The 25,133-nt window shown below is 41.0% G+C and overlaps 2 protein-coding genes across 5 annotated transcripts; one reads left to right on the forward strand and one right to left on the reverse strand.

Moving 5' to 3' along the window:
- Nucleotides 1-1,757: 1,757 nt before the first annotated feature.
- Nucleotides 1,758-23,785, forward strand: LOC111842473 (ELMO domain-containing protein 1-like). 4 transcript variants are annotated; one of them, XM_023809128.2, is made up of 13 exons: nucleotides 1,759-2,050; nucleotides 2,485-2,554; nucleotides 2,764-2,829; nucleotides 11,379-11,524; nucleotides 12,875-12,903; nucleotides 13,075-13,172; nucleotides 14,242-14,371; nucleotides 15,028-15,161; nucleotides 17,139-17,207; nucleotides 17,629-17,652; nucleotides 17,912-17,962; nucleotides 20,981-21,114; nucleotides 21,552-23,785. In XM_023809128.2, exons 4-13 carry the CDS (start codon nucleotides 11,398-11,400, stop codon nucleotides 21,725-21,727), a joined length of 972 nt encoding a protein of 323 aa, XP_023664896.1. In that variant the 5' UTR covers nucleotides 1,759-2,050; nucleotides 2,485-2,554; nucleotides 2,764-2,829; nucleotides 11,379-11,397; the 3' UTR covers nucleotides 21,728-23,785. The 4 variants fall into 4 exon arrangements, with proteins under 4 accessions (XP_023664881.1, XP_023664896.1, XP_023664874.1 ...); XM_023809106.2 differs by lacking the exon at nucleotides 2,764-2,829 and having other exon boundaries at nucleotides 1,760-2,050; XM_023809120.2 differs by lacking the exon at nucleotides 1,759-2,050 and having other exon boundaries at nucleotides 2,338-2,554.
- On the reverse strand, nucleotides 3,350-9,667 carry LOC111841994 (uncharacterized). The gene is made up of 12 exons (XM_072702237.1): nucleotides 9,625-9,667; nucleotides 6,270-6,487; nucleotides 6,077-6,188; nucleotides 5,846-5,940; nucleotides 5,558-5,620; nucleotides 5,433-5,474; nucleotides 5,155-5,208; nucleotides 4,987-5,064; nucleotides 4,846-4,905; nucleotides 4,497-4,753; nucleotides 3,934-4,093; nucleotides 3,350-3,728 (listed from the first exon to the last, which is right to left on the reverse strand). Exons 2-12 carry the CDS (start codon nucleotides 6,472-6,474, stop codon nucleotides 3,607-3,609), a joined length of 1,248 nt encoding a protein of 415 aa, XP_072558338.1. The 5' UTR covers nucleotides 6,475-6,487; nucleotides 9,625-9,667; the 3' UTR covers nucleotides 3,350-3,606.
- Nucleotides 23,786-25,133: the final 1,348 nt, after the last annotated feature.

A 25,133-nucleotide genomic window follows, 5' to 3' on the forward strand; every position in this document is an offset into this window, starting at 1 on the left:
GTAGACGCAAGATTTCAGACTTGCTCAGTTACCGCTTGGCTCTGCACACCAACTTCCAGTCCATTGCTTTGGTTCCGGGTCCACTTTGTAGTTGGAGTGCAGTCAGTAAATCCCAAGTGGGATGCTTTGGTTACATACTATGAATGCATGGATGATGGAAGCTGTTGATGTGTGTTTCCAAGAGTCGTAGGCCAGGCCCAACTGGACTGTACAGGCGACATTACAGTATAAGAACCTATGTAAGAATTTTTCATTCTTATTAAAGGTGGCTTCCCAGGAATATTCCTCTGTAGTCTAAGGGTGCTTTCACATCTGCCTCATTTAGTTCGGTTGAATCGCACTAGAGTTCGTTTTCCTACTTGGTGCGGTTCGTTTGGGCAGGTGTGAATGTAACAATCGCACCCGAGTGCGCACCAAAAGCGGACCAAAAAAGCGTACCGAGACCTCCTTGAAGAGGTGGTCTCGGTACGCTTTCAAACGAACACTGGAGCGGTTCGTTTGTGGTGAGAACATGATCCGAACTCGAACAGACCCAACTGCAAAAAGTACTGCGCCTTTTTGGACTAATCCAGCTGTTTAATGACAAGCAAGCAGAAGCATAGGCAGGGTTACCACACCACATCGAATTCAATGACTTTTCCAAGCCCAGTTCTCTCAAATTCGAGGACCCAGCACAGCATAGTGAGAATGTTTATAATGAAAACGTGTAGGCTTTACTGCAGAAGCTCACAGAAAACAATTTTAAACAGAGAGAGAGGGCATAACATTAACTTACCTGATGGATCGTTGGTAATATTTCCGGAAGATGACCATGTCACAGTTTCGCAAAATGAATTCACGCCTTCTCCTGAAGTGACTTGCGATGCGCCTTCGCCGTTTCCAGTGCATTAAAACATTGTTTTTCAGCTGCATCCGCGCTTCTTTCTCGAAATGTATAGTTTGTCTAAAGTGATGTATACAAACTATATGGTATACGATGACCAGCGATACAATCAGCCAGCGCAGTCGTCCCTCCATACTAAATAGCGGCATGTTGTCTACCGGCTTGTTGTCTCCTCGCTTTGTTTACTTCCGGGAGTTCCATTGGAATTTTCCCGCACGTTAATTCTGACCAATTAAAAAGCAGTTTACGAAATACGTTTAATGGCACATCTGGCCAACGAGTGATGTAGATGTTGTCATTTTGGTTCGTTTCAACTGGTTCGGACCAGAGCAATCAGTGTGGTGTGAAAAGGACCCAAAACGGCAGAAAAATGCTACACTGTATCATTTGTTGCCCTTGGTCCGGACCAAATGAACCGAACCACAGATGTGAAAGCACCCTCAGTCCTAAGTATTATAATCACACTGAGAATAATTCAGAACTGCAATCCCCTGAGTGATGATATTGGTTTTAGTATTATTTCCAAGATAGTCTAGTTATTGTTTATAAGCAATCCGAGGGGTAGGTCTACATAACACTGACAAAACATTCCTGCATCAAAGCGTCCTGGGCAAACTGAAGCATTCAATTTCTCCGTAAAAAAGTACTGGGGATGGTTAGCACAATCAATAATGTAAAAAAAATAAAATCATGTTGAGCCATTAGTCTGTCTGCATCCTAACGAAGCAAACCAGTGAAACGAGAAAATCAACCTCGAGTTGAAAATGAAAATTGCACCTGAGAAATGGGTGGCATTCCCCTTTCAAAACGATCGGCCGAACTAATATAGTCCTTGGATGCTGTTTATAAACCCCAGCTTATGTGCCCTATCGGCTCGGTGCGTAAATAAGGCAAACAGATTTGCACTTAAGAAGCTAATACACATGCTGATAATTAACTTCTAAACATTGCTCGACGACAACATTTTTTTTTGTTTGAGGGAAAACGTTGAACGCATGAGTTGCAGGGCACGCCAAGGTGCCCCCGGTTTTTACCAGCTTTTGATAACGGGTTTCCTCGGTACTGTAGCCCCGCATCGGATCTTGCGGGCGGCGACAGTTGCTTTCATGGAGGAAAAGCAAGCACCGGCCAGGGATTAAACGCACGCCACGGCGCACAGCTCTTACGGTATTGGGTGCCTTCCACTTTTCCTAGATTGGCGATTTTCTCTGTGTACGCTTCAGTCTGTTCAGCTAATATTAACCGCGAATTGTCTCGCACAATGCACTATTATCCGGTTTTAAGGAGCGCACCAGTTCAAACATTGTGTCCCGAGCGACTGTGTATAAATAAGCATCGGGTTATTGAAAATGACACCAGTGCTTACTATCTGAATGGCGTAAAAACATATGCATTTCTTATGTGGATGATATTAGATCTACTTAAAATATGAACGTGGTCTTCCCATGACTGCACCAGGCGAAGAGCTGTATCGCACACAGACGCCGAACTGCGTCATGTTCGTCTTACAAGAAAAGAGGGATTGTTTTGACCGATATATCACATTGTTTTGGGGAAACGTTGCCTTCTTGTAAAATTCATATACAGTATCCTTTTCACAGAGGCATAGACCATCATATAGTGAATTCTGTATGATAAATCACGAAGTGACAAAATGAAGCATTTTTTAAGGTAGGTAAAATGTCTCATATTGTTTTTACATTAGGTGAAGAAACACTTATAGGCCTACAGATATTTTGGATAGAAATTTCTCGTGAAAATTTGTGTGTAGACTATTTGCATTACCTGCGTGATATTCATAATTTTTTTCGGCTTATTTCTTTTCCTTATATTTTGATTCACCCACAAATGAAAAATGTTTTTGTATCTTTTATTTACAGAAGACAACTCATTATTCCATCACGCTTTTATGAAGCCAAATTATAGTCGGAAGCCCCTCGCGAAAAGTAAGGAAGATATACAAAAAGACAAGGCTATTCAAACAACGAAACATAAGCTACCATTGGCAACTCACACCGCTCGCCCTGTTTCTCAGATTATGGGATTTATCTTGTTGATCTCGATCATACGTCGGACTGCAAAACCTGCTGCATGGTTGTCTTATGCAGTTTTTCGATATATTTTCCCCGAAAAAGTTAAGCTTATTTATCGCACCAGTTAGCCTATATGATTATGGTAGCCTACCCAGATAGCAAATGTACATTGAATCAACGTTCTTTTTTATATCATCTAATGCATTGAATCAATGTTTATCTCTGACATCAGAATAAACTCATTAGCGCACATCGACTTATGATTGAAATACCGTTGATTCAATGTTATATTTTGATGTATTACAACAATACAACAACTTATTTTCAATTACTGTTTATGGTTGTTTTTTGGTAGAATTAATATTGAATTAACACTAAATCAATATGTTGTATTTATCTGGCTACCTCCAATTATCACAAAACAACCAGCAAGTACAAATAATAGAACGTTTTATTAACAATTACATTTAGAACATTTACTTTCAGCCAACTTCAGGGTTTGGGGGAAAGCATTTTTCAAACAGCATGTAGTAGTGACTTTGACAATAAGGAAACTTCACCTTTATTTGTCGTACTCATGTCAAAAACCTAAACAACATATTCACTTGCTTGCCTTTTTAGTAAAATACCAAACAAAACATCAAAAATAAAATAATACAAAAATATTTTTTAAAAAGTGCAACAAGTATCTTAAGGCTGTGAAGGTTTGCGCTGCTTGCCACCCTCACGCTCTGGGGCATACCGCAGCCACCGCTTAACAACATCTGCAAACTCTGCATGCGTCCTTGAAGAAAACACCTTTCGCACAGCATCTAAAACAGATGTAGATGAGATTATTTCAGCTTTCCCTAATATGTTCCAGCTTTGGTATACTACTATCTGTGATTTAGGAATAATAGCAAGCTGAAGCTGACTATAATAATGGCCAGATAAAATATCAATGTCTCTTGTCTTATGAAACTGTCCAGATAATTAACTGTTATTAACTGCAATAAAAAAATATTAATCATGACTTACAGAAAATGCAGTCCTGTAACTTTGTACATTGCAGGCCTCTTTTCTTTCCTCGTCCAGCCCAATTGAGGGAACTGGCAAACTCATTTGTAAAAGTTTGTACAAGTATTCGTCTTTCCATACTTGTGGGGTTGTGCCCACCAGTCATGGTGTAGTATGTTATCTGTAACAGAAACAGTAGCAATACATGAAAAAGCTGGCACAGGTGTTGATGGAGAGAGTGAAGGTTGTATTACTGTCCTGTGTGAGTATTTCCCACTCTCAAGGAACAAATAGGTTTCCATTATTGACTACAATTCTATTTGAAATGAAGGAAGTTGAGAAAAAAATATTGACTCATCAAATCTACTGAATTTGTAGGTTACATTTATAGTAGGGACAGTCATAAATATGCTTTGAGCAGTACTAGCACAGCTGACAAAACTTGCTTAGGTTTAATACAATTCAATTATTTCAATGAGAAATAACTCAATTATTGATATCTAATTAGACAAAAGCTACATTAGCAAAACATATGATTATGACTTCCCAACTCTAGTACTCCTCAAATCTTGTTATTCACATACCAGTTTCTTTCTCTCTGTGTCAGCCAACAAAATCCTCTCTGTCTCCTCAAGATCCATCTCATTTTTGATGGGCAAGCTGATAGGTGGTGCAAATGCCAAGGATGTTTGGGAGTTGTTAGGTTCTGATTTAAAACCTTTGGCAACCTCTGTTTCCAGCATTTTAAGTTGTGCCTTTATCTGAAGAGTTGTCTGCTTTAGGAAGAGGACCTCTTCTTTAATTTGCCCTAAGGCTAGCAGAACTTTGTGAAGTGCAATGTCTTGGGCAGAAAGAAAGACAAAATGTCAAAAACCACAATGAATAATTAGAACTCATGATAGGTGAGTTAGTTTTCGCATAGCTTATACATACCATTCATTATCTTCCGAGGATCTTCAGAGTGACCCCCGGAAAACTCTGCAAGATTTGATCCTACAGAATAGTGGGCTTAGTTTTAACTATTTGCCATGTTGCCTAATACAAAAATGTAGATTAATAAAAAAAACTACAAACCTTGGTAGCAAGAAGGCTTCTGCAATGTGTGGTACTGTGGCTGATGATGCTTGGGACTGGTACTCTGCGGTGTGTCTACTGGAAAGTAAAATTACATGTAAAATACTGAAAGTCCAAAACAGATTCTTTACATTTTGAATATAATAGTAGGAAGTGTGCTTTTTTCACCATGAACCTGCTGCTGTGAAGGTGTGTGTGTATAGATGTCTTCAAAGTCAAAACCTAAGTAGAAAGCATTGTAATCAGTTAAGAAACACAAAATTTAAATTCTTTACTATTCTACGCTTTACTGAGAAACCTTATTTGTTGTCCATATAGGTTATATTTCTAGCAACGAGTCAGATTAAATATTGATGTGCATTTTATCATCAAACTGACTTCAGATATTTTAAAACGCTCTGCCAAGTTACCACATGGCTATAACTAAACAATAAGACCATATTTACCTCTTTGGTGATTTTCATTTTGCCATCTGTCAGTGTTCCAATCTGCAGAACAGAAATGTGTACCAACTTACAATAAATAATGCAAAGCGATAGCCTAATAATAAAAATACCCAAGTTTTGATTACCATTGCTGGGGCGCTGTGAGGTGCAATACCAGTTGTGTTGTTCAGGCTGTGCAAGGCCTTGGACTGAAAACAAATTTAAAAAGGGAAGTTTGAAAAACTTTTCAAAGCAGCGAAACATAAAAGAGAGGTGAATGGATGGTCAAACTAGTGCAATGCAAGAAATGTAAATGAAATGAAAAAACACACATAAAATTTTTAGTGGCTTAGTTTGAAAGGTGTAGGATATGGAAATCAATAATATTAATAATATTGCATTAATAAAATAAGCGCCTGTTCCTAATACCATACCTGGCATAACAACTTTAGGTTGGGGAACTCTTCTTTTGGGAGCATGTTTGTCATTATAATCATCGTCACTGTCCCCCATGTATCGGGGATTAGGCCTTTAGGCAGAATAACACACATTTTTTATATATACATACATAAAAATATATATACATACATATACATACATACATGCACACACAAATATATATATAAAAGCAAACACAAAATGAATTGTCAAATGTTCTTGTTTACTTCGCTCTTCTTTTCTGCCTCACAGCCATTTCTTCATCTGACTGAATGTCTGTTGTTGGGCAATCTGGTTGTACAGACTTCTTGAGACATTGTTTGGCTTTATCATATGATACTGGAAGCATAAAAAGTAAGTTTTGAGTTAAAATGGGTTTTTTTTTTTTAAAAGAAAATAAAAAATTAAGGTTATACTTACCACAGCTTGCCAACACTCTTATATGCCTGTGAATGGACCAGCCCTGTTCTGGTAGGATGTGGTCTATGACAGCCTTATGAAGTCGCTGCCCATCAAATGGTGGCCAGTAGCATGTCTTCTCATTATCCGTCTCATTCAGCCAGTTGGATGGTGCAATAGCTGTACCTTTGTCCTCAAACTCCACCACTTTCCACAACTGTACCATGTCCTTTGTATTTCTGAATGTGTCAAGGATTATAACAAGAAAAAAGCTTACTATAAATTGTGTGTATACTAGTATCAAATCAAAAGCTCATGTTTAGGTGAAGTAGAGGAATTGCAATAAAACTCTCATTATATGGGAACAACACACATTTTCTGTTAATATTCATCAGATTTCCCACAGCAAACTCTTCATCCAATCCATCAACCAGGTAACAATTAATTAACGATGAGGGGCAGGGATACGAAAAGAACGACTGACAATTCTTAAACTTCTGATAAACCACACAGACTGCATCGGATTTCAGTATGTTTTGCACCAAAGCAATTTTACTCCCTATTATGACACAGTTATCTCCCTTATGTGTTGAAAATGAAAAATCCCTGGTTACAATTCTTTTGTACTGCTGAACAGAGCTTAACTGAAATGGCAATGGACCTTTCTGATGAAGTTCCAGTAATTCAGTCTGTTCACTATGGGGCTGGACAAAAACACTTGGAACCTCAGAAAGCCTTTTCACAATTTGTTGTAATGGCTGATTTGGCTTTCTTAACATTTTTTTAATTTTCCCAAGGAAACTTTCATATGGAAAAGATGACACATTGTCAAGAGGGCCAAACAGCCGATACTCATCAGACAAATGTATCAGTTGGTGTATGCTAAACACCACTTCATCCTGGCCATACAACTGGCCAAAGTGATCAACAAAGGCCACCATCAGTCTGTGAGCAAAGTCAATCATTGAGGCTGAAAGACCAGGGCACAGCAGCAAGAACATGCCAACAGAAAATAGCATGAAGTTGTCATACAGCTCTTCTGGAAGGCTGCCTCTAAGAACCACAGGACCTGTGTAAATCATAAACTGACGCAATTCTGTTGCTTTCCAGCGGTCTATTTCACTCAATTCACGAGGCTTTCGAGCAAATTCTGAAGGTGTGTATGGGCGAAGATTAACCAGTTTCTCAGACACTGCAGAAACTACTCTGGAAGGTAATCGTGTCAACAAATTTTTACCTCTCAACCAAAAATTTATTAGTTTTCTAGTGACGCCTAGACAGCAGAGATGCATATAGTCAATGGGGAACATTGACACCATCTTCACTATCCCAGTGAGTGGACTATGACCTAGATGATGATCTTGATCCACCATTTCAAAAAACTCATCATCAGCCCTTTTTCTCACTGTGGTCTCTTTATATGTCATCTTATTTCGCCACTCACCAACTTGATGGCATTTGTCACATCCTGAATAGCCATTGTGAGACTTAACCTGTTTAATAAACGAACGTGCTGGAGCATCACACACAAAGGATGACACAATGACCCTCAAGGTTTTACCATCATAGGTCACACCATTAACTAACAATTTGGAGAGGTCATCCACAAAATCCTTTAAATATTCAAATACGCTGTGTGGTTTTCCTGATCCGCAAAAGAGGCCAACAATGAAGGGTGTCTTTGTGTAGTCGCAGTCAATCATTGACAGAATTGGCCAAAACTGAAGTTTAGAGCTCTTGAATAAAGGCAGACCATCTATGTTGAACTGCATCTTTATTGTGTTCAACAAGTCAGGCAATTGGATGGACTGCAATTTTGAGATCAACCCTTTCTCTAAACCGAAGTGGTAATACTCCCCACCACCTACACGTTTCACTATAACTCTAGACTGTGTGCCAAGTAATGTTCTTGCATCTTTTGGCAACTGAGGATGGTAGACTTGTAGAATGCAAAGAAGAGAAGTCAGAGCAACAAGTGGAACAGAAAATGTTTTAGCCCAGTGCCTCAATTTAAAATTAAGCTCTCCTTCCTGACAAAATTCACCCTCATCCAGATCTGATGAATTGCCGGGAGTTGCACTTTGCACTTCTGAGTCATTTTGAGTTGTGTGACTATCAGACTCATTTTCATCAGTAATCAGACAAAATGTATCATGAAGAGTTTCACTGGAGGGAGCATTTATACACTGACATGCAATAGCTGATTCAAAATTATTTAAAATATAATTTTCTGCTTCATTTGTGCTTTTTAAGACCCTTCTCCTTTTTGCCCAATAGGAAGCCATGCTATTTGTCAAAATCCAAAGGAATGGTACAGATGGTACAGTGAGGAAAAATTATTTATTACCCAAATTAAAGGACACTTTAATTACTATTAATCTCCACTAAGCTTGAAAAAGACAGGGAACAAAGAAAAACTGGCATTTGCAAGGATTTTATACTAGTACACTTATGACACTATCAATAAAAGTAAACAGAGTAATAGCCACTTCTTGTTATAGACAGGGTTGGACATAACTGGTACAAAAGACGCATTCACCTCCAAAAGCGATACGTGCGGCAATCGATTAATGTAACAGCGCAAATACGTACGTACCTTATGTGCATTTGCACCGATATAACAAGAAATTACCGTGCATTCTAACCGTTATATGCTAATTCATACTTCATTTGCGGTGTAGAGGTTTAAAGGTGAATGCGTACTTGCATACCAGTTGTCAGGAGTCGGTAACCTGCGGTTCGCAAGCCACATACAGCTCTTTGACCACGTGACTGCAGAATGATAGCCGCATTCACATTTTTGTCTTAACATAATTATGATAATACTTTTGTAAAAATAAATAATTTATTTATTGGTTAATATTTTTCATTTAGATATTTCTTTAGCTCTATGTGAATGACGCAGTCCGCTTATGTTACGTATTAACTGCATAATGTACATCTTCCTCAAAGGTATGCTTTCCAATCTCAGTATAAAACATTCAAAACGTCACACGCGGGGTTAATTTAACTGGCCACTGTGTAAAAGGCGACAGAAAAGATTGTTGCAGGGTCCAAATTATTACTGGCCTAGCTAATCTGTGACCAGAATAACAGTGTTTGGAAAAGTCAGCGCTACCTCCAAAAAAGTTCGAGAAAAATCTGTCGCTGTCCAGAATTCTGTACACAAAGTAACGTTAGCAGACGAACTGCTAAGCTTGAAGCTAATTAGCAAACATTCCCGCCTAAATTAGTGTTTTTTTCCAGTGTAATAAATATACGTTAAGGTTATATTTATACAAAACGCAAAATCAGATAATGATTAAAAATCATTTAAAGTGATATCAGAACGCCATGTCCATACACATCCTTAGACTTAAGAGTAAATTAAAGTTACCTCAGAAACTTCAACTTCGGTCTTAGGTCGGAGCTTTGCTTGTTCTTCGCGCCACTCGGTCGGTTGACTGTGAGCATGCGCAGAAGCGCTTACGTCGAGCTATCGGCGCCTGTCAGGCATCGGCATCTCCATAACCACAAATCTCCTCTGAATCAATATTGATTCAATGTCAAATTTTCAACATTAACTGACACTGCTGAAAAAGGGATCATTCAGTGTTGAATGATAGTTATTTTTCCATCTCCAACATTAAACGATGAAGTGTGATCACAAGTCAACATTTTTTCAATGTACTTATGCTATCTGGGTAGGTTAGTAAAGGGAGCTTAATTGTCTCTAATACCTTTCTATACAGATAGTTCATAGTGGTGCTGAAAGGAAATGCACAGGGAACTAGTGACATATTGCTTGTGTGAATTAAAGTAATATTTCTAGAAGATGATTGTTTTGGTCATGGTATAGTATATGAGGGTTGTAGGCCTACCTGTGTGCAAGGGATAAGAGATAGATTAGATAGATGATAGATAGAGCCTGTACATCCGACACCAGTGTAACGAACAGCACGCCACCGTCCGATCGATCGACCGCTTTTTACTGGTTCACCGCGCACCGGCGCACGTCCTGAATCCTTCATTATTGCTCGCGACTAATCAATTCTCCCTTAGTAACTGCTCTCTCGGTAGTACTACGCGGGCTTTTCACTAGTTCTGCCGAAGCGCTTAACTGAAAAGCTCGCGTAGTTTCAGAGGTGCTGGAAACGTGAGTCTAACATTCTGCCCCAGGCCGATTTTAATAGCCCTTACGGAAAACACATTCCAAAAGTACCAGCACCTAACTATATTTCTACGATATTTAACAAAAGCAATAGTTAGGCCTAGCTGATTTTGATTAACCATCTAATATTAGGCATCCCTTAAATAAAATATTCGGTTAATTAGTAAAATGTAACGCTATATAATAGATTATAATTAATTTGGATAATTATCTTAACATTATCAGTTGGCAGAAGAAACACGGCGCACATTGACCAGCACAGAGTCGCTGATGATTAAACACACTGATGCGGAAGCACATGTGACATAACAGTACGGCCCGTAATGATCCCAGCTTCCCCCGTATAGGAGAACCCGGTACCGGTGTTCATTCAATCACATTTACACTCATAGCCCCTAAAACCTAACCCTAATCCCAAGAGGTTGGAACTGCACATGCGCAGAAAGGCTCCATAGCACCATAGGTAGTATTTTATGACAGAACACTGGCATGGGGTCTGACTTTAACTATGACTAATGAACCGTGAAGCATCCAGTCGGGCATAGTGGTTTTCATTTGTCTAAATAATAAAGTCGCGTTTTTACATTGCAAAGCCAATGGTTATCTGCAGGCGAGTAACCTTCCCTTCATCTCAACTGACCCAAAAACACACTTAAAATATTCAGTATGACCAGATTATAAATGAACAGCATACGGTCCCCCCAGTTTATTGACAGGTTTAACCCAAAACTTCCAAATCCTAATTATATAGTACAATCATCAATGTGCTTATTATTTTTTAACCATATTTAATGTGTTTATTGGGAGTCCTGTGACCATAACAATTTTCTGTGTCTTTAAACCCAATGCCTTGTGCTCTCCTTTCCTGTCTTCCTCAGCATGGCACACTCATGTTGTGTAGATGCACGTCCTGGAGCAGAGTCATCAGGCTTATGGTCATTGTTTCCTGTAACTGTGTCGGTCTCTCGCTCCCCCCACAGTACACTTGCACAGTTTTTTATGTTCCTGTACTGCAAATTTCTGTGGAGGACGTTGAAGTTCGTGACCCGAAAGGTCACGGGACGGTGTGAGATGCAGCGCATCTGTTACAACAACAAACCAGGCGCCCGCCGGACCTTGAAGATAGGTAGGTGGATGACTCTGAACCCCCGAGTCAGTCTGAGTATAAGAAATTCTAGACATAGGGTAAGAAGCAATGTCACTAGCATATGCAGATTGGCTTCTATTATCACAAATATTCATCCATCACCACTTAATCTCAGCTGGGACTAGAGCAGCGGTCTCCAACTCCGGGCCTGGAGAGCTACTATCCAGTAGGTTTTCTATCCTACCTGGCTTCTGATGAACCACACCAGTGGCCTGTACTACGAAGCGGGGTTACTGGCTTATCGGGGTAACTTGTCGGATTTAAGGTACCACAGTTTAAATGGACTTCATATTCGTTCACTTACATTTTACCCAGACTACCTTAAATCCGACAAGTTGCCCCAATAAGCCAGTAATCCAGCTTCGTAGTACAGGCCCCAGTTCTCAGGTAAATACCAGGAGCAGGTGTGGCTCATCAGAAGCCAGGTAGGATAGAAAACCTACTGGGTAGTAGCTCTCCAGGACCGGAGTTGGAGACCCCTGGACTAGAGCCTTTCCCAGGAACCAACCTAGGGCAGTCACCAACACACACTCACAGGGCCAACTTAGATTCACTAATTTACCTACCATGGACACTTTTGGACTATGGGAGTAAACCAGAATCCCTAATGGAAACCCACACAAACTCCACACAGAAGAGTCCTACACCCAACCCGGGGACTGAACCCAGGACCTTTTGGCTGTGAGGCAGCAGCACTAATCACTGTGCCAATGTGCCGCTCCTATGCATTATGCATCCATGTGAAATTGTTTTTCTTAACAATTGGCTTGGATTGAATTAATTTAAAATTAGTCCCTCACTTACATCTTATTTTTGACATGTGCTATCTAGTGCCCCAACTATGTAAGATTCTGATATTTGACTTTTCTCTCACATTTTTCCTTGACTTTAGATTATGAAGAATTTGTAATGAGTATAACATAATTATCTTACCCATAGGAAAGGTAGCTATAACTATGGCTATTGGTTGTTTCACTAAGAGTATTGTCAAGAAAGGTTTCTTTGCGAGTGAAAGCGATACCACTGAAAATGACCGTTTTGCCATTTGTTTGGCTGCCTTGATTTTTATGCCGTTCCATCTGCCATTTAAGTTGCTCACTTTTAATCGATGAGCTTCTAAGCCACTCAGCAAGATGGCTGAGTGAAAATGGAAAGTTATGTAATTCTTTCATTTTTGGAAGTGTCCAAGTAACTGCTATATTTTATACTAACGCATGTTGTCTTAAATGAAACATTTTAATTTTACTGAAACAGCAGGATTTAATACTAGAATACTAGCCTTACTTTAGATGGGCTTCTGAGATGACTCTTCCTGTGTTTTCTTTTCAGAATCATCTCTCAAGTTCTCCAAGAGTGGGGTGAGACACATCACTTAGCTTTGTATGGGTCCTTAAGGGGTTCGTCTATGAAAATAAAACAAAACAGGGAAGCGTTTTACCTGGAAACCTCCTTAAATTTTATACTATGGGATATAATTATTTTCCACAAATGAATTATTATTATTATTATTATTATTATATCCTTCCCAGCTCCTGCAGTCTGCTGTCAATGTCCATGCAGACTCTGTTGAGAAGACCATTGATGTCATTATGGCATTAAAAAAGATCAACCCTGACACAAACCCACAGTAAGACAGGACTATAATTAATTTGCATTTAAATGGGTCCTACTATTCTTTTCTGGATTTTCCCTTTACTTTACTGTGTTATGTAGTTATATGTGCATGTAAACATTCTCCATAGGCTTAAGTACATGCCAAAGGGAGTAGGTCTCACCACAGAAACCCCTCTTATTTGTCTAAAATGCCTCGTCGGAATTCCAGCCCTTGCTTTCTTGACATGGTGAAGTCATCTCGTAACACAATTCTTATTGGCGGTCTACCTGCAAGGATATGTATGAAAACTGCAAGACAGAGGCGGAACACGTAGCGCCGCTGACCAATCAGAGTACAATGGGCTCATCAAGTGTGGGGCTTAAAGCTCTAATAACGTTTCAGACAGAGTTATAAACAGAGTGAACAGAGGTGAAGAGTATGAGAAAAATAATATGTTTTTGGAACATTGAAGCATGTAAATCTATTCTAGTAGTCCCCAAAAATAAAATTATGAACAGTGAAAGTGAGCATAATATGTCTCCTTTATGAGAAAAAGCTAGTATAAAAACAAAGCAAATGAACTTAATATCTGAAATGAGACTTTTTAGCAACACCTGGATTAGTACTAGGGCGTCACTGTATCCACACTGGTGCTGTGGTACTGTCTAGGGCATCACTGTATCCACACTGGTGCTGTGGTTCTGTCTAGGGCATCACTGTGTCCACACCTGTGCTGTGGTTCTGTCTAGGGCATCACTGTGTCCACACCTGTGCTGTGGTTCTGTCTAGGGCAGGGTTATTCAACTCACAGTCCTCGAGGTCCGAGCACTGCTGGTTTTCCAGCCTTTCTTTACCTGTCAGTCAGGTGTGAAGCCTCTGACCAGTCAGAATCAGTAATTATTAAACAACTACCTGGGAGAACTGAAGATTTGGAATCGAGGTCCAGCGTTGAAGAACCCTGGTCTTAGGGTATCACTGTATCCACACTGGTGCTGTGGTTCTGTCTAGGGCATCACCGTGTCCACACCTGTGCTGTGGTTCTGTCTCTTTCGGTGGAGCAGCAACAGGTGGCTGAGGGACATTGTGTTCTATGTTTGCCCAGGTTGGCCATCTCTCTTCAGGCCAGCCTCTACCAGATTGTGGGCTACAGGAGCCTAGTGGTTGAGGTGGAGAAGCTGCGAAGAGAGCCATATGACTGTGAGAACCCTGATCATGAGGAAATGCTGCTGAAGGTGCAGATAACACTGGATCACCTACACATGGTACCATTCAAAAGTTTGGACACACCAAGCCTCCTACAAAGGACAGTGATAGTGGGCCGCATCACATAAACTGGCCACTTGACCTGCACAATAGAAATGGTTGGAGTACTTTGACCAGATTGTGAAGTGCTCAGCATACGTGGGACCTCCTTCAGGACAGCTGGAAAAGTATCCCAGATGACCACCTCATGAAAATAGGTTAGAGGAGAATGGAGGTTCAGCCAATCCATGGAGCAATTGGGGTTAAGGGCTTTGGTCAAGGGCCCAATGGTGGGATCACTCTGCCAACCCAGGGATTTGAACCAGCAAACTTCTGAGTTCCAACCCACAGAGCTGCCCCCCCCCCAACATTTTTTTGTCTAATACTTATTTGGTCAGTGCATAGTTCCAAATGTGTTATTTTATAGTTTTGATGTTTTAGAATTATTTTAAAATGTAGAGAATAGTACAAAAAAAAACATTTATATGGGTAGGTGCGTCCAAACTTTTCTGTACCTGTGTTCACTGAAGCCCACAGATCTATACATACATCTTACCAAAACTTATAGGTGTGCTGTTATATTTATGGTCAGGTTTGACCTTCGTTTCATATCTTTGATACATGACCTCTGTCTTCTTCACCGTAGTTGTGGAGGACACTTCGCCCCGAATCTCCTCTGAGTGGGCGCATCTCCAAGCAGTGGTGTGATATTGGTTTCCAAGGCAGTGACCCCAAGACTGACTTCAGGGGAATGGGGCTCCTGGGCTTACAAACTCTTCTGTGAGTGTTTGTGCATGTGTGTGTAGGCCTGCACGATATCACATCACAACATAATTGCAATTATATGGCACATGCACAATAATCGCCAGGGCTTTAGATGATGGGCGTAAGCATTTGTTCTGTCACGTTCTTTTCGGTACTATACGGACATTTACTTACGCCCACAATTTGGTAAGCAGTTTAGTAGTACTCCTAAAATATTAATGAGATGCATACTGTGACACCCAAAAGTTAGTAATCTGTATAAATGTTTATACAATATATAATTATATAATAAAGCCTTATGTTCATAAAATCAGTTACCGAAGCATGCCACATACTACTGTTTTGGTGTGTGATGGAAACGATAACACTGATTTGGTGGTGAAGAAAGGGACAGCTGAACAGCCACAACATCTTTTGAAAGAGGAGATATTGTGAATAAGGTAAAAAGATGTCAGTCAGATTTATACAGAATTAACTTTTGGTCACATCACAATGCGCCTCGCATTAATATTTTAGGCGTACTGCTAATCTGCTTACTAAATTGTAAGTGTAAGTAAATGTTCATATAGTACCGAAAAGCCAGTGTCCAAACAAATGTTTATGCCCGTCATCTAAAGCCCAGGTGATTATTGTGCATGCACTATATAATCACGATGTAATATACAGTGGTACCTCGGTTCTCGAACTTAATCTGTCCCGGACTCCTGATCGAATCCTAAAAAGTTCGAGTTCTGATCGAATTTTTCCCATAAGAAATAATGGAAAACCAATTAATTGGTTCCCGGCCCCCCAGCCCCCCAAAATTACACCTAAATATGTTTTTTTTTTTTTTAATTTATTTCAGAACCATTAACCATCATTTAAACACAAAATGAACAGGATAAAACAAGAAGAGCATTTTTTTCTTAATGGCTTCCAAAATGATAAAGATATTATCCCAACATTACTCCTGTCCTGCCCCGATCGTCCAAGAGGGTCTAGCTGCAGACGCCTGTAGAGTGGAGCTCCACTCGAAATACGTCACCTCCACAGGAAACACGTGATCTTTAAGGACGTAAAGTGGAGCTCCGGTTAGGGTTAGGGTTAAGGTTAGGGTTTATTCGCTGTGACACAGAGTTGAGGCCACATGTTTCCTGTGGAGGTGACGAATTTCCGGTGGAGCTCCACTCTACAGGCGTCTGCAGCTGGACCCTTCTCCGATCTTCCGCTCCTTCCGTGTGCCACGCCCCCTCATTAACCTCGTGTGGGATCCCCCATGTGATCAGTTGTTTCTGGTTGTTGTCATTAGTTCTCTGTATTAAGTCCGCGTTTCAGTTTGTTTCCCCAGTCCGGTCATTGGGTGCGTTCGACTTGCTTACAGCGCTGGCTTAAAGCAACGCATTCTGATACTGACGCAATGCATTACGGTTAGATGCATTGCGGCCTCTCACCCGGCTGCACAAACTGGAACCGCCTCCGTGACGACACACCTTTGCCCTTATTGGCTGAAGAGTTTAGTTACACGCATGACGTTTGTATCCCAGGCAGTTCCGATGCGTAATCTGCTATTTCTCCCGAATATCACGTAAAGCAGTGAGAACTGGTTTTCAGTTAATTTACCTGGTAAAATAAAGTTTAAATAAATCACATAAATGCTCTAATAGTACACGTAAGTTAGTGGTTTATTTATTGTTATTTACTGTAATGTTGCTCTGCTTTATTTGGTTAATCGTCCAGCCTGTGAAGAAGGAATTCAAGTAAGAATTGCATTGTAGTATGACTCATTTCCTGACGCGTACAATTTATATTAGGTCAGCGTTCACGGTTCGACTTCTGATATTCAGATCGAGTTCTAGGTCAAACTAGTTTGTTCAACTTTCAAGAAATTCGAGTTCTACTGAGTTCGAGAACCGAGGTACCACTGTATATGTGTGTGAGCTCATTAATGAGAACCGCCCCTCACCTGGTGACTATTGGCCTCTGTCTCTGCCCATGGTTCATACCTGACTGCAGGTACTTCGCTGAACACGACAAGGCCAGTGCACTACAGGTCCTCCATGACTCACTGCAGCCCAGGCACAGGTAACTGTGGCTGAACAGCATGAGGAAGGGAGGCTTACAGAAGAAAACTGAAGTCGTGCTTTCACCTACATATTCCATTTATTCATTCCTTATAAAAATATCCTTTGTTTGGTTCTCCGTTCATGAATATCAATTTCTTTTGTTCTATAATGGATTATATTACAGCTTACTTCCCATAATAATATCTGGGTGTCCAAGTCACAGATTAAATAACCAATGATTGCAAGTGGATGGGTGGCTGTCAGTTTATGCTTTTTCCTGTCATATGACTCCTCCTTAAGGGATTTGTGACTTTCCATTCATAATAGCTCTTTTCTTTATTCTGATGTTTAATTTTTATTGCTTATCTTTACGTTGTCTCTCTTCATCCTTTCATTAAGTTGCCCTCTCTCCATACCTTTTATTCCATTTCCGTGCCTAGGAGTGCATCCAAGGATGAGGCCAGGTACTGTCCACACTCACAAGCCTTACAGTTAAAGTTTTTGCATCCATTTGCTGTGTTATAATTTGTGCCCTTATTGTTACAGTATTACATAGAACATAGTATAGAATTCTAGAATGTTATGTTATATTAAATTCTCAGGAGCAGAACTGAGTCTGTGGTATTAGGGGCCTGTTTATAGAGGCTCAGTGTGGGCCATGATCTGCTGGCTGCCACTTAGGATGATGTAACTCTCACACCTGCTTCTCCACTGTGTCCACAGCCAGATGAGCAAAGCAGAGTGGGAGCGGAAGAAGTCTGATAAGGCCATTGGGTATGTGTGCCGCCCTGAGCACCTCAAGGGTAGAGAGGCCCACAGATCACTCTTCTGTGGAGTTAAACGCAAAGGGTTGATTTAAATAGAATGCTTGTTTTAATGAATTAAAGAGTTTTAAGGCTCTATACATCAGATGAACATCTGTGAAATTGATTGTGGGTTATACAGCATTTGGTAACGTTTTATCCATCATCTGGCAGGTGAAACAGTGCAGTAGGAAGTCAGGAAACTAGAAAAACAAGCTGTACTGAGTTAATCCTTTTTACTTTTTTGTACCGAGACCAAATAAGCTTAGTGGGCAATTTCTGCTAGTCAGAAGCCATTGGTTGATATTCACAGATTATTTCTCTTTTTGTATAAGAAGACACAGTATGGACGTTCAGCTCGTTTCTTTTTTTAATTACAAATATATCAACAATAACTAATTGTAGCAGTAATACAAATGGATTGTTATGCAGAAATACTGAGATTCATGCAAGATGCCAACACTGTTACTCCTGTAGTCAGTCTCCCCTGTATTGGGGATACATAGAGCAACAGTAAAGTAATCTTAAAAAGATGGAAATTCGATGTTGTGTTTTTACACACTCTGCTGGAGAGGTCACACTTATGAATGGGGTTGTCTGTAGAAACGTATGCAAATGAGAGGCTGACGCCATGCAAACGGAACCATGCGGGGAGTTTTAACACAGAGAATAGATTTGCGCAGTTGTCATTGATAGATCCTTGCAGCAACATTATGGGCAATTGGCCAGGGCAGCATCGTTTAAAAGGCGCCATGGGGACAACTGTGCAGCTGAGCAGCTGGCTCGAACAATGACCAGGGTGCCAAATATGCCACAACCAATGGTGGTTGTCACACACACACACACACACACACACACACACAGTTGTGTAATCATATCTTTTTGGGGACCGCTCATTCATTTGTATGCGAAAAATGCTAATGCTAACCATGACAACCTTAAAAAATGCTAATGCTAACCATGACAACCTTAACCCCTACCCAACCCTAACCATAACCATAAGTAACCAAACATTTTTAGTTTTTTAATTACAGTCATGGATTTTTATAAAATAGTTTTCCCATATGGGGACCAGGAACCTGATGGAACCTGGTCCCCATAAGGTAAAAAAACCACAAACACACACACAGGTGAGGTCTCTATATCTTTGTATGGACTCTCCATTCATTGCTATGAGCATAACCCTAATACTAACTACGACAACTATGACTACCCAGCCCTAACCTTATCCATGAGTAAACAAAATACAAGACTTTTGACATTCTTTGTCTGTTGATTGCATTCACAGATTTTTATAAAATTGAGCATCCTCTTGTGCGGACCAAAAAGAAATGGTTCCTACATAGCCCCCCCCCCCCACACATGCACCCCTTTTTGCAGAATTATTGTGCCAATCTCTTTGTCATATGAAAGTTTACATTTCCTTTAAGGACATGCGGGAGTACAGGGAAACACGGATACAGTCTCATTGTAAGCAAAAGCACATACAGTAGAACATTGGACCTCGAACACCTCTTAACTCGACCAGTCTGTCAGATTTTTTTCGACTTGCACCTCAACCGAAATCTTAGACCTTGACCGTTCCTGCTAAAACTTTTATGGGTCGAGAGGTGTTTAACTCTACCAATTTGGACCTGAAATGGGTTGGTCGGGAAAAATTTGGCTGCAAATCAAGCGAAAACTCGGAACACGACAAAATAGACCTGCTAAAACTTGTACGGATTGAGACGTGTCTCCCCTGCCAAACAATAACCTCTCCGTCTAGGGTTACCACCATTCCCTTAAAATATGGGATTCTCTCACACTGGAAAATAAAATGTTGTATCCTGTATTATAAGGGATGGGTGGGTCTGGAACAGAATACAGACGCTCCTGTACTTACGAATGAGATACGTTCCGAATGGCCGTTCATACAGTAACTTGAAATGTTCGTAAGTCGTTATTCAGCATCATATTAAGGGTATACGCAAGTACAAAGAACTAGGATGCTGGGAGAACGCACGCTACGCTGCTGTGCGGCAGGAGCAGCAGCCAGAAGTCGTGCTAGGCGGAATTGGCGCGCAGGAAAAAAAAATTATGTTGTGGACAGGAAATGGGAGCCCAAAGAACACAATTTGGACTTACAGTCCTCTTCGTTTGTATGTCTGAAAGTTCGTAAGTTGAAAGATCGTAAGTAGAGGAGCGTCTGTAAATCCATCTACATTATTTCTTATGGGGAAATTAGACTTGGACCTCGACACTTCCATAGTACCACTGTAAAGGAAACTTCTGACATGGTCTCTACTGGCTGAATACTGTAGGCAACAGGCAGAGAAGGCATGAGCCACGATCTTATGAAGTCATTTTCACAATTGGAATGCTTATCACCTTAATGCCGCCACCAGCACAGTCACCAAATGTATCCTCAGTATCCTAAGGCACAGAGCACACAGCCTGGTCAAGGTATGATTTGTAAGTGGTTGATAGTTTTGCTCATCATTCCGAATACTGGAGTGTTACACTTGAAAACTGCAATGAGATATTGATGGACACACAGAACTGGCATGAGCTCTCCCCCCCCCCCCCCCAGTATTCTGCGTTAGTCATCTTTGTTTTGTTTCGTGATGCATTTTATGACTTGCAAGTGCTCCCGTTTGTCAGGAAGCAAACAACAGCTAATATGTGTCTGTGTGCATGGATTCCTGCCTCTATATCACACTCACTCTCAGTTTGTGCAGTTGCCAGGCAGCAGGACTAAGTAATGACTGGGCATGCAGCCAAGCCATCACCACTGGGGTGGATTAGTTTCTTGAGACTAACAAGGCCTCTGCAGAATTACGCCAAGCATACCCTGGTCAATTAGTCCCTCCCCTGGCAGAACATTTCCAGTTTATACTATATCCTAGTTTCAGCATTTTTTTGCGGCAGTCTAACATGGACCCTCTGATCAAGGGCCAGCCAATCTGAAAATAATTTGAATATGTGGAGCTCCTGTTCTCTGCTGTTGCAGGTACTCTTTTGCCATCGTGGGCATCAACATCACTGAGCTGGCCTACTCCCTCCTGGTGAGCGGTGCCTTGAAGACACACCTCTATAATGTGGCACCAGAGATGCCGAATCTGGTTCATTTTCAACAGACCTTTTGTGAGTGTTTCTACACTATAATGTTACCTTTAAACCCAGCATGGAGAGATTAATGGTTCTATAAAGCAGTGTTTCCCAACCCAGTCCTTGGGGACCCACAGACAGTCCATGTTTTTGATCTGTCCCAGTTCCCTGCCAGACAGTACAAATTTTTGCTCCCTACCGGGTGCTGGGGGGGAACAAAAACATGGACTGTCTGCGGGTCTCCGAGGATTGGATTGTGAAAAAGGAGGAGCATGAAAAAGGATGAAAAACACAGCCATACTTTGCCCATATTGATAGTACTACCCCTTGTTGTATTCTAATTTCCTTTCAGTTGTTTTTTTTTAAATTGTTCATAAATAATTGCCATGCAATTGCAATTGGAATTTGGGGGGAGTAATCTTGGATCCTGCTGGTCCCCGTTCTTCATGATGCGGCTTGCTGTCCCTTTGCAGGTTACCTCATGCAGGAGTTTCACAGGTTCTGGATTGAGGAGGACCCCTGTGACATCATGGAGTTCAATCGCGTGCGTGAGAGGTTCCACAAGCGGGTGCAGAGACAGCTGAGGAACCCTGACATGGCCCTGTGTCCCCACTTTCCTGCCTCTCACCTGCACCTGGTTAACCTATAGCACAGCCTCAAGCCTTCGGCATACCTCTCCAACACCCGCCCACCCCTCTCCTCTTTGAGCTACATCACGCCACTGCCAGCCACTCGCTTACCCTCTGCCCCCTGATGCTGCCCTTAGAAAACCATCATGACCATGACAATTGTACACCACAGTACTGTGTCACATTATTATTATTATTCAGGATTCTTTGACCACTGATATTTTATAAAAAGACAAATAACAATGTCTGAAATTTATATATCCTGGAATATTATGTATTGTTGATTCAATACAGAAGTATTGACAGACAGGAGTAAATATTGAATTAAGGAGTAAATATTAATATTAATTTAAGCAGATATTAACGTCGGGTAGATGACAGCTCTTATGGCTGGAATAGAGGCAATTTTCCATCTGAGGAGAAAAGGGTGACTATACAAGAGAAATCGTCAAAACAGAGTAGGCAGTTTATCATGCAAATAGGGAGAGAAGGGTGTATCTAGCATGCAAAGCAGAAAGTCATACTTCTTTATGAGCCAACAGGGATGCTGGAGGCATCAGAAGATCAAGAGAAGATCAAGAACGTACAGGTTCCCAATCCACTACATCAAGCACATAACATACTGTCATGTCTAAGCCAATCACATATTTGCGACCATCAATTGAGCCAATTGTGTCGTCTGAAGTCTGCGCCAATAACAAAATAAATAAAGTCTGGCTGACACGTTAATTCTGAATTCAGCACCTCGATACTGTAACACACTGCTTTTGTTATTTCTCATCCTCAGGACCCTGTACAAGGTTCAGTACATCACCGTACACTGCATTATCAGGATTTCCGAGGCATTCTCTTAAGACATTACATACTTTATTTCTTTGAAATATTTTTTTTCATTTGCGACCTACCGTTCACTATGTAATATAAAGTGAGCATGTTTTGCAGATCCTTTAGGTGTCTGTGTGAAGTCTCAGTCTTGAAGGCGAAATACCGTCCACAGAAATGCTGATGGAACTGCATGAAATATTTTACTCCCGTTTTAACTTTTATTTAGAAACACCATGCAGGTGGTTCAGAGGCCTGGATCACGAAGCTGGATATCTTGTGTAGATGGATTACTTGTCAGATTTAAGGTAGTCCAGGCTAAATTTCAGTGAACAAAGACAAAGAATATTTAAACCGGAGTTCCTTAAATCAGTCAAGTTATCCAGCTAAGCAAGAAATCTGATAAGGGATATTTTGCTGCCTTTTGCAACACTTGTATGTGAGTGGCGTTTATGTCTAAGCTTCTTAGCTGTAAAGTGCGACAATATTTGGTTATTCTCATTAGTCCCTTGTTGAAACATACAGTATGGTGGTCGTTTTACTGTTACGGCAAAAATGAAAACGCTCTTTAAGTGTTATTTCTAAGATACGTTTACTAACATCCCACCCAGGCATGTTGATTTCAGGGAAGTGGACAGGGGCGTGCTGGCTGGGTTTGAACGGTATTACAGTGATATCCCTTCCCCATTCTGAAAATTTTAACGGTAAATAGGCCCATTTGGAATGGCACTACTTTTTAACGCTATAATGGCATAGGGGAAGGGTGGGTGCTGGTGGTAAAACTTGCTGACCGGGGCTAGAGTGGCGGTAAATTCTGCCGGCCGATTGAGGGTTGCGCCGATAAAACTTCTTGCCGGCTGATTTTACGGAGATATTATGCAGCATTTGTGGGTGTCAGGGAGCTGCTGTTTGTGTTCTTTGTGGTAGACTCCCGGAACTTCTGGGCGAGGTGGGATTTTTGCGTTTATTGTTACATTGTAGACTAGCATCCATGTTTCCGTGTCAGTTAAAAGGAAAAGGGAATGATCAATATTTAGTTAAAAGTGGTTTACAATAACATAGCACTAAAGTAGATGATGTTAAAATAGTACTGTAAAACAGTGTTAAAGGTAAGTGAATGATAAGCCAAACTGCAGGATACCTGGGAAAATTATTTGGAGTCACTTTCTGTAACTCATGGGAATTCTTGCTGTGACAATAACATACTTTTTTATTTATACGTAAAGCTCTTGAATAAAATGATGCATATGTGTGTATTCCTGTTTTTCGCCATTTTAAAGTCTTATGATACAGAGTTTAATGCCACTGATTTATTTTTTCTGGCATAATTTCGGGAAATCATTCATTTTATTAGCCCATATGGGTTTTACCGAGGTGATTGGTTTCTCGTGTTTTTGAAGCAGAGCCGATATACCGTTAGACAACACAGGCGATGACCAAGGATGCCATCTTCTGAAGGGACTTTGGCGAGTGTCTTCTCTGGCATGAGGAGCACTGTCTGAGACAAATGGCTTTTCCACTGCCACCAAGAACTGAGCCGCAAATTGACGGTTTTCCATTGTAAAGTATAAGAGCAGTACCCAACCCGATCCCTTGCTGACCCTTTTCAGTAGCAGGGCAGAGCGCTTGACCAAACCAAGCTGGGTGCATCACCACCATTTGATTGTTTGAAAGCATGCAGATACCAGTGATCTGCAGATTATCTGAAGGAACAAATCATATATTCTATGTATTATTCATTATTAGTGGTATCCAACATCACAATGCATTCCCGAAAACTCAGAACTTGAAAATAATAATTCATACTTTATTGATCCCCATGGGGAAATTGTCTTTATGCCTCCCGCAACTTGCTCTTTGAAGAGCAAGCTGTCTGCCAAGGGCAGCCACCTATTGGGTTAGCTCTGTGAGCCACACGCTGCCCCAGAATGTTTGTGGAGAGGATTATGGCAGTCAATCCTGCCCCACCTTTACGTTCCCACTGCGACTCAGAGTAGGCAGGCCATTCGTCCAACCTTTCACTGCAGGGAAAAATGGTGACAAGTGCCTTTCAGTCTGCAACTACAGGTTCACAATCTCACTGACACGGTTACATCCTATATCATTTTCTGCAAGGACGTGTGTGCGGCAACTAAAACCTCTCATACAGCAGCAATAAACCCTGATTTACAACCAAACTCGGGAGAACAAGGAGGCTGACAAAAGTGGGGACAGAACCCTATATAGCCAGGCCAGGAACACACTGACAAAGGAGATAAGACTAGCAAAGAGGTGCTACACTGAAAATCTAGAAAACAGGTTTCCAGGTAACGGCCCTGCGTCTGTGTGAAGAGGCTGGCAGGACATCACTAAGGAGACCAACCCCCAACACTGCAGAGAACCCTCAGCTGGCCTATGACCTGAATGTGTATCACTGCAGGTTGAACAAACCTACTTTCACACACTCCCATCCTCTCCAGAGCTAGATAAGATTTTAACAACTCTGAGCTATTAGTTACGTTCTCCCCAAGCGAGCTCGATGGGCCGAATGGCCTCCTCTCGTTTGTATAGTTCTTATGTTCTCCAACCACATCGCACAATCAGCACCCCTTGCCATCCCCCCGC

This window comes from Paramormyrops kingsleyae, chromosome 18 (assembly GCF_048594095.1).
Source record: "Paramormyrops kingsleyae isolate MSU_618 chromosome 18, PKINGS_0.4, whole genome shotgun sequence".
In the NCBI taxonomy this organism is placed as follows: Eukaryota; Metazoa; Chordata; class Actinopteri; order Osteoglossiformes; family Mormyridae; genus Paramormyrops; species Paramormyrops kingsleyae.

What these genes read in the sequence shown, in the direction of transcription:
- LOC111841994 (XM_072702237.1), bottom strand. Translation starts at nt 6,474, where the DNA reads ATGGTACAGTTGTGGAAAGTGGTGGAGTTTGAGGACAAAGGTACAGCT. An exon ending in CTCACAGCGCCCCAGCAATG is followed by an intron (nt 5,475 to 5,557) that starts GTAATCAAAACT and finishes TCTGTTCTGCAG; the next exon opens with ATTGGAACACTGACAGATGG. An exon ending in GTTACAGGACTGCATTTTCT is followed by an intron (nt 3,729 to 3,933) that starts GTAAGTCATGAT and finishes CATCTGTTTTAG; the next exon opens with ATGCTGTGCGAAAGGTGTTT.
- LOC111842473 (XM_023809106.2), top strand. An exon ending in AAGTCTGATAAGGCCATTGG is followed by an intron (nt 17,963 to 20,980) that starts GTATGTGTGCCG and finishes CTGCTGTTGCAG; the next exon opens with GTACTCTTTTGCCATCGTGG. An exon ending in TCATTTTCAACAGACCTTTT is followed by an intron (nt 21,115 to 21,551) that starts GTGAGTGTTTCT and finishes GTCCCTTTGCAG; the next exon opens with GTTACCTCATGCAGGAGTTT.